This window comes from Dipteris shenzhenensis, chromosome 5 (assembly GCF_047967505.1).
Source record: "Dipteris shenzhenensis isolate YYH24624 ecotype China chromosome 5, Dip_SZ_1.0, whole genome shotgun sequence".
In the NCBI taxonomy this organism is placed as follows: Eukaryota; Viridiplantae; Streptophyta; class Polypodiopsida; order Gleicheniales; family Dipteridaceae; genus Dipteris; species Dipteris shenzhenensis.
Window position 1 is genome coordinate 33,515,292 of NC_141600.1, and position 12,679 is coordinate 33,527,970.

A 12,679-nucleotide genomic window follows, 5' to 3' on the forward strand; every position below is an offset into this window, starting at 1 on the left:
CTGTCTTATACTAAGATCTTCTTGTGATGTATTTTTCCACATCCCATTTTGGGATAGTGATTCTGTAATATAAAGCAACAAAATTTTCACCCAAAAAAACAAAAAAGTATGTGTGTACAAGGAGTTCACTAAAAAAAGTGTGTACAAGGAGAACTCAAAGACACATCCTTAAACCGTCACATAGCAACTACACAATCACAATAAGGCTCCACCAAGTAGCATTATTTAGTCCAGTTGATCCTACCCGCCCCAGAGGGCATGCAATAATATCCAAGGCCCCCCTGACCATCTCAAGGCTCAATATTGAATTGTCCACATGTAGGGTTGTGCCACTTGCGAACTGTGCATTCAACAGCTCCTCCTCTTGCCAAATTGGGAGTCTCTTTAGATCCCACTGCATCAGAGAAGACCTCTATCCCAATCTAGGAAGTGCCCTGATGAAGCATCCAATACATAGTCTATGTGAGTTGCACCTCTAGTCCCAAATAGACCATTCCCATTGCTATGCTTGTGCCTCGATGAAGCCGAGCTGAAAAGTAGCTTAGTCTCCATCGGTGGGCCAAGGATCTATCCCATGGCTGCTCATCCACTCCTCCATCATGCAAAACAGACGCTCTTGCATCATACTAACCAAACAAAGTGAGGGTCGCCCGATGAAGGCTAAGTGGAAGCCCCAAAAAGGTAAGTGTGGGGCCAACCACTCCAATGGATCCTCCTATTTGGGGCTACAAGATCATCACTGTCATCTCAGAAAGAAAGAGGATAGCTAATCTGGAATCTCCAGGTAGTTCCACGGTCCAATACTCCAAAACTCCCTCGGCAAGGGTTGCCCAAGCCTCAAACCTTGGAGCTGGGAAAACAAGCCACCCAACCCTGGCTTCATCACGGAGGCAGAGTCCTACAAGTGAAAGGGAGAGGGCGGCGAGGAAGTCACATCTTGAGAGGAGAGGGAAGACTCAACCACACCCTTGCCCAAGGGCTTGGGGTCTAGGCTGAGTCTAGGGGGAACTGTTGCAGAAGGAGGACCTTCGGAGTCCTACAATGCAGCCACCTGGGTATTCTGAACCCCTAACGCCGTGGGGTCTGTCCAAACACCACCAAAGGTCTCATCCTCTAGAGGCTGGGAGCGTCCTGCTGGGGCACCCTCCGACTACTTCCCCCTAGGACTGGGGAGCCACCTCATGCTCTGCCCTCACATGCTCGCTGAGTCTGGCACACCACCTATGATTCAAAACTTCTTGCTAGGCTTCTCGCACTCCACTGTTGTCCAAGTCCCCTCAAAAGGTACTACCCAGGGTGTTTGAGACTCCATCCGCTGTCCGGCCACGTGTTGTCCTCTCTCCGAGCGAACCCCTCCTACAATCACATGCCAAATGACCAATCCATATACACCGTAGACACTGACCTGGTAGACCCAAGATCTCAATGTGCTGCCTAAACTCTCCTCCATCTAGAGTCTCAAGAAGAATCTCCTTTGGTAGGGTCTTTGGGCTATCAACTATCAACCTAAGACGAGGAACTCCATCATCTGCAACCACTCTGCTATCTGAGGCGGAAACTCAATTACCGTGCCAAAAGCTCTCCCAATGGAATGTAGGATAGTCCAATACTCTCTTGCGAGTCCAACGAAGCGGAGCACCACTAGGAATCGGGGCACATAAATGTGTTGAATCCATATCATCAACTGTAAACCCGTGATACCATGGGATGATGTATACCAGATGCAGGCCAAGGAAAAAGGGGCTCCTCTCCACAAGGTCCAAGGTGGTGTCAGGGAAGCTCAACTAGAGGAAAAAGACCTCTCCCATAGATGGTAACCTCATGTATGTGTTAACCCTCTAATATGAGGCTCGCCTAAATCCAATCATGCATTTGGCTCCTCATGGGTGTGAGTCCAACTATCCTGCCCAACACTGTTCTGTCCTGTAGTGACTTGACTACTTGCTTCACTTGTTTCTTGTCTTCTCGATACAAAAGAACCTTAACGGATTGGGGAGTCAAGGGTGCTGCCATGTGAGTTCCTCTGGCCGACCAAAGGTCACCACCAAGATTCATTCTTCAGAAGGGACAAGCAATAACACTGCGCTGCCGGAAAAAAAGGGCAAAGGGGGAGGGGGGGGGGGGGGGGGGGGGGCTAAAGAAAACCGAGGCCCTCACAAAAAACCCTTTAAGGATGGCTGTAAACAACCAGGAAAAAACAAGGTCTCTCAAAAAAGTGGGAAGGTTTTGGTCTTCAAAAACCTCTGGCAAAATTACAGAAAAGAGAACCCACAACCAGTCAAGAAGGAGACTTGCCAGTGGGGCTGTTCCGCTCAAGAAACAGCACGAAAAATCCGCCAAGGAAACTTTGACGCTCCTAGAACACCTCCAAACTGTAGCACACCGCAAGTGACTGGAAAGAGCCCTTGCAACAGCACACCCAGAAATGGCGACCTATGGCGAAAGCACCAGCCTCCAACTGCCAGCAGGACAGCCAGCTCCACAAATTGACCAGCCGAGCAGAGAAGTGCCCAGCTGTGAGGGCTACTGATGAAATGTGAGCTGGGGGGACCACCAAACACTCCCGGCTGATTCATGACACCCCAAAAGGTGACCCATGCTTCACCCATCTGTCCACGGTAAACCCACGACCTCAGCAGCTGCTACAATGGCCACTCCAAAGGCACGAGTGGCAACTGCAGCCCACCACCATGTTGAGGGTGAGGCACCAATGAACAATGGCAAGGCACAAAAGGGGAAGAAGGTGCACAAATGGCGGGGGAGAAGGAGAGAAAAGGAGGGAAGTGGGGGGAGGAGAGGCGGGGCTAAGGTGAGGGGGAGGAGGGGGCAGCAAGCAGTGAGCAGTGAGCAGGGAGCCCAGTCGTGTGTATGTGTCAGCTTTCTCCTGTTTGCAGTCTCATCATTTGTACCAACTTATGTTGTAGCTATCCTAAGTTTCTATACTGGCAGTCACTAATAGTGCTTTGTCCAGGACAACACCATTTTGACCACCTGATCATGCACTCACCTGGCCATATTTTCTTTTTTAGGGACAAAAAATAGAACTTAAGCATGACCAAAAGTACAAGGAAACAAGATATACTCCTGTTTAAAACCTCTAACAAATCAAATAGAGAAAAGGTGAGGCTGTCATAAGAGTGGAATCGACACAACTTCTTTTTATACAATTGGAACAAAATAACATTTGTAGAAGATAATGAGATACAATAAAAATGTGACTTAAAAGTACAAAGAATACTATATTTTGCAAAAGCAAAGAACGAAATGTGGAGTCAAATAAATACAAATACTTCTCCCACCACGAACTATTGCATAATTTGGATGCTCAGTATGCTAGACAGTACCCAACATGATTTGCTACAAACGCATCATGCCATTCGTGCTCCAACATACACAGTGTCGATTTGAGGATGGTGAAAAGGATGCCATTTTAAACAACCCTAGCAAGATGATGTACAAGGAATGAAGCAGCTCTGATCTTGGAGTTACTTTCTTTGGTCAGAACTTGAAGAGGATTGCAGAGCAGATGCTGGTAATACTTTGTAAGGATTCAGGATACCCTTGCCATCCAAAAGGGTCTTGAAGTTTGCCATAAGTTGTACCTGTCAACCAGACATGTCATCGAAAGAAACTTAGAAATGAAACAAAGACTTCCTACCAGATAAAGACACAACATTGCCTTTTAACACTGTAATTTTGAATAGACTTGTGATCAACCACCATACAAGCCTCAAGAAAGAGATGTTGCTTTAGGTATAAGACAGAATCTTACTGCCTTGGGGGGCTTGCTGTAGTGAATTGCATCTGGTTTCATAAAACCAAGTCCATGCTCTGCACTAATGCTTCCTTTGCGTGATGCAGTCCATTCATACACAAATGGTTCTATTTGTGCCAGTAGCTGCATCCATACCATGAAAGGTTTTGGTATACAAAGAGATCTGAAGAAGACACGCACAATCTTATGAGCCTACTCCTGTGCATATCATGCTTTGGGCTTCCAAAAAAAGCCATCCTGTTGAGCATATTTGGAATGGAACAAGTGATTTCTCTATAGGATTCTGACGAACAACATAACTTCTGGGTAGAGATAAAAATTTCAATCAAAATAAGACACTGTTAATTCAAGAATGATAAAGTCCTGAGAGAGAGTTTCGTTAATTGTGTCAAAAAAAAAAAATTGTACTGGGAAAACTGCTTAAATCCTATTCACTTATGGCGTACTCTCATTTTTTCCTTTCTTCTTTTCTTTTCAAAGGCTCCACAGGATGCAAAACTATAAACAGTAAGTCCAACTACTTTTGTTTGTTATCTCTACATAGCTATGAGGCCACAACACCTAGCACACTCTATGCCTTTACCTGCTACTGATAATTCCAGCTAGACCATGAACTGAAGGACTAAGCGACACAGCTCAAAGATGAGCTGATAATTTTCAAAGTCTTTGTTTGATTTATAACTGATGACCATGATTGTCAACAGCATTTACACCTGTTGGCAATGGCAACGTTTGCTGCCAAAAGTTTGCTATATCTATATAGTTATGAGGCGACAACACCTAGCACACTCTATGCCTTTACTAGCTATTGATAGTTCCAGCTAGACCATGAACTTATGGACAACCATGATATAGCTCAAAGATGAGCTGATAATTTTCAAAGCCTTCGGTTGATTTATAATTGACACTGTGATCATCAACAGCATTTACACGTGTTGGCAATGGCAAGGTTTGTTGCCAAAAGTTTGATTATGGAGGGGAATTGTGTGAGACAAAATTCAATCAAGACAAAATTCAATCAAACTACGAAGTATCTTTCATTCCAGCCAGGACCTTGAGTTTTTATAGATTACAATTCTTTTATGGAAATAAAAGAATTACCCCACGTGATATTTTCTAGCTTGTATTTTCCTATATCTATCTGGACCACAATATGAGATTTCCCAGGCCGTTCTGAATACCAGGTTCTGCATGGATAACTTACCTTATTTTTTGCAAGAGAAGCGTGATATTTGCTAGTTTACAAAAAAGATCAGCAGTCAAGATCTCACAAAAAGAACGAGTACTTAATAAGGCCCCCGCTCTACCTGGTCTCTTTTTGTAATATGAGGCATGAAAAACCAATTAACAAAGTTCCATCAATATTAAAAAAGGACTGACCTTATCATCATACTTTGGAGCTGAAACATTCAGATGAAGATTGCCATCTCCTAAATGGCCATACCCCACCACAACTGCTGATTCCCCTGCAACAAAGAGAAAATTATATTGGGAGCACACACAATGCAAATAGAAGCACATGAACCCTTGGAATAAAGAAACACCACATTCATGAAGTTGCTAAAATGTACCAAGTCTTTCACGCAATTCCTCCACGAGGTTATACAGCTGTGGCACTGGGATTGACAAGTCATATTTGTAAACAGCACCTGCTTTTGATAAAGCTTCTGCCACACCCTGCACACTTGAGTCACATTTTGTTGAAATTTACATTAAGCATATATGCACGATGTAAAATTCTAAGTATCATAACATGTTAAATATCCCTTTTGAGATGGCACAATATCAGTTACCTGAGTCAGAACATATAATTGACATGGATTGGATCAACGCCCTGTTTAAGATCAACTTATAAGATGAATCAAATATGAAAGAGTTGCTCCATGCATCAACACCCCCTTCTAAAGCTCACTATAAGATGATCAGATAAGATTAGATCATGCTTTGATGACTACCTGAATGCATTTTTCACGAATATAGCCCATACAGGGAGCCAAGGAAAGCTGAATGGCAGCATGCAATGTGAAATGAATACAGCTAAATCATACTACTTTGGAGTTAACTGATTCACAACTAGGTAAGGATATTGTAGGCACCAACGGGGTCTAAAGTACATATGCACATGACTACATGGAGACCTTTGCTCCAATAGCATACTCTTCATTTTTTGGCAGTCGTGATGGACGTTGTATCAAATGGGCGTTATAATCTCTAAGGGGAAGTACATAAAGAAACTCCATAGAAACCCCAGGGATTTAAGGCCACAGGGAAGGAATGCAAGTATGTAAATTGAAGAAAGCTTACTATGGGTCAAGAAACAAGCCCCAAGAGCTGGTCTAGACCATACATTCCTTTGTTTGCCCAAGGGTTTTTGAGAACCATCCTTCAAAACACAACTTTTCTATTCTGCAAAAGTGTTTTTGCTCCTCGTCATCGTCTCTCTGCATAACATCATACTGCATGACATCATACCCATGGCAATATTTTGTCCTACATGGGAAGTTCCCCCATGATGTATTTCAAAGAGTCTCATTGGCCCTTTTGTCCTTATGCACATGTTAATACATTTTTCTTTCTTTCTTTCTTTCTTTTCTCCCCTCCCCACTCTTTGTTGTGAATGGAGTTTGGGCTTGTGCCAGCCCACACTACCACGTTTCCACCCTTGCAGCCTTGGGCACATTTGAGGTGAGTTTGTTTCGGGTGTGATTTTTGGCAATAAAAAGAAAGGCATTTTCATGACCCAAGAAAGAACATGTCATGAGTATTTTGCAAGATTTAATAGGAATGACTGCAAAATTAGCAGAAACTCTGCCTTGAGACAAAGATCAAGCTCACCATACATGAGCATAATGAATAGATGGACAGCATACTTTATATGCAGGTTTGGGCAACTTGATATATCTTGGCACAATAGGCAGGTATTGCGCATGATGTTATGCCAATTCATGCACCGACCAAAGGTCACACACTAGAGAGTACCAAAACAGGTTGCAGGGACATTCAACCTACAGTTCAGTTTGAGATACATTACACAAGAGGAGGTGACCTTCAGTTACAGGGATACTGATGGGTTGGTGACTTTAACAGGTGACCACAGCAGCTCTGCATCATTTTACTGCTTTTCAAGGGTTTTGCCTGCGTAACTTGGCTCAGTAAGGAACAACCATTTTATTGTTTTTCAAGGGTTTCGCATGCATATCTTAGATTAGCAAGAAACTATGGCTCTCTCATTCAGTGAGGTTGTATATATGGCAGCATATTCAGTTACAGCTTACGCATGTGAATGAGATTATTGAGTTTCCTGGCTCATCCCCAGGAAATGGTTGCTCGACTTTACAATGTTAGTCAAAAGTGGAATTTTCATAGCCAAGCGTCATCAATTTCATGCCGATAAGGAACACATTGATGAAGCCTACGATTATTAGGGAGGCAGACTAAGGATTAGAGTGGTTGGGCAATGAGGGAGGTGCTGGGCTATTGATCCCACTCCCTTCCGGGAAGTATTTTTTCAGTGGGCCGCCCATTATGACAGATCGAGTGGAATTCCGGGGAGTGGTTTTGGCCTTCTTGAGTCGGAGCTTTGACAGAACTGAGGAGATAAGAGTTACTTTCCTACACCATGCGGATTGGTAGGCGGCCACAGTTGGAGACCCCATTATGGAGCCCATATAGGGAGGGCCACTGGGTGGAACAACAGATCTCCAAATTTTGGTCTTGACTGTGGACCAACCTCGGCCCAAGGAAGATCTCATATTTCTTCTATTTTTGGTCCATGGAGGCCTACCCATTGCCTCTCGGCTGATACAGATGCAGACTAAAAGTGGGTCAGAGGTAGAGTTTCCCACCACTATCTGATGAAGTTCCAGAATTATTGTGCAGTAGATGTCAAGTGGATGGAGGAAGGTGAGCTGGCAAATTCCCCGATGGACACAATACTCTGCAAGCACCTCAACCTAGGCAGTCCAGTGTTTCATGCGCGTACCAAGCACATTAAAGTTTACTATCATTATGTTCGAGAGCGGTTGTCAGCAGGAGACATAGAGTTGTCCTACCTCCCACAGAGGACAACATAGTAGATATGTTTACAAAGGCACTTCCTCATCCCAAGTTCGAAGTCTTTTGACAGGCTTTACACTTGGTTCCCTTTGTTACATGATCTTGCATACCTTGTACATTCATAGGTGGCTATATCCTTGTGGATGAACATGTGCCACCATGACCAGAAAATACCAGGTATTTTGAGACATTTCCAGAATACTTCAGCCCATACCATGGAGGGGGGTTTGTAGGCCATCTTCTCTCGGTTGTAGTGATGCCCTATGGGCCCTGGTATGTGCCTTGTAGGCATAGTTATAGGCACTTTAGTGTTTTAGTGCCTTTTATGCCACATAGGACATTTAGTCCTATGTGATACCTAGGACACTTAGCCTAGGGTCGATCTTCAAGTACCTTGTACTTTCGTTTCTTTCTTCCTAGTTGATGTGACAGCTTTTCAGCCTAGACTCTTGTGCTTGCTCCCACACTCACCGCACCTACAAAACTTGTGGCAAATAGGGCAACTTTCGTCAAACATGTTTAACAATAGAACCCAACTTTCCAAGCTAAATTTTATTGATCTCAATGATATTTTGCACGATTAATCTCACGTTTTAGTTTTGGATTATTACTATTATCCAATACTTTGATGACAACTTGAATTAGTCTAATTCAACTTTATAGAAAGGAAAAGAGTAAACTACCATAGACATTGTAGGCCACTCCTTGAGAGCAAGTATCTCTAGAGAAACAATATCCAAAAGAGGAAATATGACATTTTAGTGGCCAATGGTAGCTCATAATTAAACTGACCTCTCTTATACGCCAGAAAGACAATGACTGGACTGTGTCTTGAGCAATAGTTCCATCTGCAACAAGGCCTTTCTCAATGCAGCTCTCCAAAAAAGTATCAAGCTTTTCCCTAAGATATCACACATCCACCAAAATAGTATTTTATACTCTTTTTCTTGTTATCTCCAAAATAAAGAGAGGACGAGATAAGGAAAAAGCTAGATAAACGTGCTCTATTTAGATAGTATCAAGACTATTCAATAAAAATCAAAATCATTATATGTTTTTTGCTCTCGAAAACCATGTAAATACAAATGATACTTGCATTCCAAGTAAAACCAATATTCACTAGAAATCGGAATAACTAGAAACAAGAAAACGGAGATGCGAATCAGCAAATAGCTCCCGGGATGGCCCTGGCAAGGTGTGAATTTATAGAACAGCTCCAGGAAGAAGCGCTTTTTCAAGGTGGGATCTAGCAGCTCCTGGCTGGTGGCAAATCAACAAGGCGGTCTCCTGGAGGATATGTGGACAGCTGGGAAGCAAGAAAAACGAGATTCTGTACTGAGATGGAGCTGGACCATCTCTTGCTTAGCCCCCAATCCACTTGAGCCAAGAATAGTTGCCTTTGCTTGCCCTGCAAGTCACTGGATTTTGACCCTTCTCTAACCTTCAAATCCTTTGCCTTGGCCCATGGAATTAATTGCACTGAAGTGTGCTGTACGAGTTTAATTAGTTTGAGGCCAGGTCAGTCATTGTGAATTCCCAAAAATTAAAATTTTACATCCCCGTGACAGACCCCCCTCTTCAAACACACCAGACGTCCTCGTTTGCAGGTTAAAACAGCAAGCACAAAAATCAGAAAAACCAAAATACTGAGTCGTAGACTCTGCCAATAATACAGGTACATGTTCAAATATGTGCTTGAAACATAAACAACGCAAAAACAGCATTGAAAAATCAGAAAGTATATTCAAGGTATGGCCTGGTAGAGCTCGAGATAACCAGCCATTCCAGATATATAACAGAATCTTACAGTGACTAGTACACTGATCCAAAATTCTTACAGCAGATATACCGTCGGAGCAAGCGGTACCTCGGGCAAGACCGATAGTGACACCAAGCGACCTCTAAATATCAGGAGCAGTCTGAAGCAAAGGAGTGGAGGTGCTACCCCCCTCTTGAGCATCAGGAAATGCTCGAGACACACGCTCTGCTGAGTTTACACGCTCTGCTGAGTTTTAATGAGTCCCAACCGGCTCAAGCTAAAATGCCTCTAGGTAGAGCTGCAGCAACTGAGGTGAATTTGTCAGTGCACCCTCCTTCATCCACTTCACATTTATAGCTGGATAATTTTTGAATTTAACTAGATAGCGGTGGATAACTCTACCTTTTACCTTGTGTTCCTTGTGTGCCAGAATCTGTTCCGGAACTAAGATTTCATCCAATTCTTCAACTTCAGGCTGTTCTTCAAGAGGCATATCTTCTAGCACATCTCCCTAAAAAGTTTTCAAAAGGATCACATGGAACTCACTGTGAATCTTCCACTAATTTGGTAGCTTCAGCCTGTAAGCTACATCATTGATCTTTTCCAGAATCTGAAAGGAGAACCCAATCGTCTTCTTTGAATATCAACTCACAATGATGACGGTTGGCTACTCTCTTCTGCTTGTCTTGAGACCTCTAAAGAGCGATCTTGATTTTCATGTAAGCCTCATCCAAGTTTTTTACAAACTTATCAGCTTCAAAGATTTTATCTTTGGTATGCAAAATGGGAGGAACTTTCCTATGACCTTCCACAATTTCGAACAGAGCTTTTCCTGTAGAAGTATGCACTATGTTGTTGTAGGTAAACTCAGCCAGTGGCAAATACTCCTCCCATTTGGCCTTGTGCTCCCCGACATAGCACTTCAAAAGGTCGAGGACAATGGAATTCGCCTCCTCGGACTGCCCATCAGACTGTGGATGAAATGAGGATGAGAAATTTAGTGTAGTCCCCATATTCTCAAACAATCATCTCCTAAATAGACTTGTTATCTGTGGGTTCCTGTCACCGACAATAGACTGTGGCATTCCGTGGTATTTGAAAACATGAGACATGAAAAGCCTTGCCATCTGGTATGCTGTAATTTTCTTCCTCACTGGAATAAAGTGAGCATGTTTGCTGAACCTGCAAATAATGGTCCAGATACCATCATGCATTAGGGGAATTTTGGACTCAAAAAGGGCCTCTTGCATTAGGGGCTTAAGAATTGGGATTAAGCTCTAGGCCAATGAGGAGGCTAGAGCATTAAAAGAATCGAGGTTTCCTTTCTCCTCCTCATTTGGTGGAGAGGAATGGTCCCCGCTCCAAGTTACTATGATTACCTAAGGTAAAGGGATGAGGAGAAACCGCGGGCTTGTGAGGATGGTTGGATCATATTTGATCCAATGGTTGTCATCTCTCAAATCATATCCATTGGATTATGCACAATCTAATGGCTATGAATCACTCATAGCTTGGAGCGTTTAGAGGCGTTGGATCCTTTCTTGATCCAACAGTGTACATAGATTGTCATAGCGGTAGACTGTGCCCTCTATACATGTGGCAAATGCGCAAGGGAGAATCTCTGCCCTCATAATGATGACAGCCGCTGATTATGTAGAGCCCTTGGATTGACACTTGCATCTAATGGTTGACAAGAGGCGAGATATGCGTGCCCTTGGATGGGGAATTAGATCCAAGGATCTACAAAAGGCGCTTTATGTGAGCCCTTGGATCTACTAAAGGATCGATGATGAGAATTCGCACCCACCTTTGCCTCCATGGTCTATGGTGCGCCCTTGGATCAACAGTCAATCAACATTCTAGAATAGGTGCGCAATTTGAACCATTAGATTAGAATCATGATCTACGCTTCATAAGTTGCGTACAATCTTCACTTGTCAAAAATACATCAATCCTCATTATGACACATAAAAATTTCCCTCTACCACAATGTTTTGCCCTAGAGATTAAGGAATTAATATTTTTCTTAATATCCTCCTTATGAGGCCCTTTTTGAGCTCAAAACTCCCTTAATGACCTGACGGTGTACGAGGAAGATAAAAATGAAGTTCATAGCAATGCTTTGCCACGGTCTATCTGGAATGGGGAGTGGTTGTAACAATCAGGAGCTTTCTGCCTGTCATACTTCACTTTCTGATAGGTGATCCATGTCCTGACATACGATTCAACATCACGTCACAAAGCTGGCCAGTAAAAGAAGCGCTCAACAACCTTCACAGTTGCATCTATTCCTCTCTGTCCTGCATAAGGCGGAACATGACTTTCAGCCATAACCTTGGCCCTCGACTGCTTTGTGACACACAAACGGCCATGCATCAACAGAAAGCGATCTCGAAGAGCATAATGCTCATTTGTTTGTCCCTCAGACAATTGATCATATATTCTTGCAAAGTCATCATCCGTAGCATATTGATCTTTCATGGCATCCAATACATCATGATTGGCAATAGAAACTGCAGAAACCTGTGGTTGCTTTGATACGGCATTAGGCACTGGCCTTCTAGAAAGTGCATCAGGAACCACATTCTTGTTTCCAGGCACATGCACAATCTGAAACATGGTTGTTAAGACACTCGTGCCTTATGATAAGACACTTAAGACACTTAAGACACGTGTCTTATCTTAAGACACCTTTAGACACTCTAGTGTTTTTTTTTTTTGGTGGGTGGGGAGTAATAACACACATTGAGTTTGACTTAGCCATGCTATCATTGATGGCGACTTTGGATCTAGCAGTGGCAGTGACCTCATAGATTCAGATTAGGATGAATCTTTAGAGATTTGAGTCTTGAGAGTCGAAAGCTTTCTTTCAATTATATGTATCGAGATGCAGTTTTCATTCATGTCACGTGTGAGAAGATTCAATTGTCAGTTTAAACCTTTTAGTACTCAAAACTTGCGAGCTCTTCAGTCGTGAGTCTTAACTTTAACTTTTAAGTCTTGAGTGACGAGTCTTGACTCTTAACTACATTGTACAAGTGCATTGTTTCTTCTTGCATTATTTAAGTGTAGCTTATTGTACTTCTAGA

At 43.0% G+C, this 12,679-nt stretch overlaps 1 protein-coding gene across 3 annotated transcripts in view; it reads right to left on the minus strand.

The window, feature by feature from the left end:
* Window positions 1-3,358: 3,358 nt before the first annotated feature.
* Window positions 3,359-12,679, minus strand: part of D2HGDH (FAD-linked oxidases family protein) — a 75,710-nt gene continuing 66,389 nt past the window's right edge. For 2 of the 3 annotated variants that reach the window (XM_087374672.1, XM_087374671.1), the window contains 5 exons: window positions 8,624-8,732; window positions 5,347-5,452; window positions 5,156-5,241; window positions 3,773-3,898; window positions 3,359-3,602 (listed from right to left, as the gene is read on the minus strand). In XM_087374672.1, coding sequence (XP_087230798.1) covers window positions 3,486-3,602; window positions 3,773-3,898; window positions 5,156-5,241; window positions 5,347-5,452; window positions 8,624-8,732 — 544 coding nt within the window. In that variant the 3' untranslated portion in view covers window positions 3,359-3,485. Of the gene's footprint in view, window positions 3,603-3,772; window positions 3,939-5,155; window positions 5,242-5,346; window positions 5,453-8,623; window positions 8,733-12,679 lie in introns of all 3 variants that reach the window. The other variant, XR_015541001.1, reaches the window with a different exon arrangement.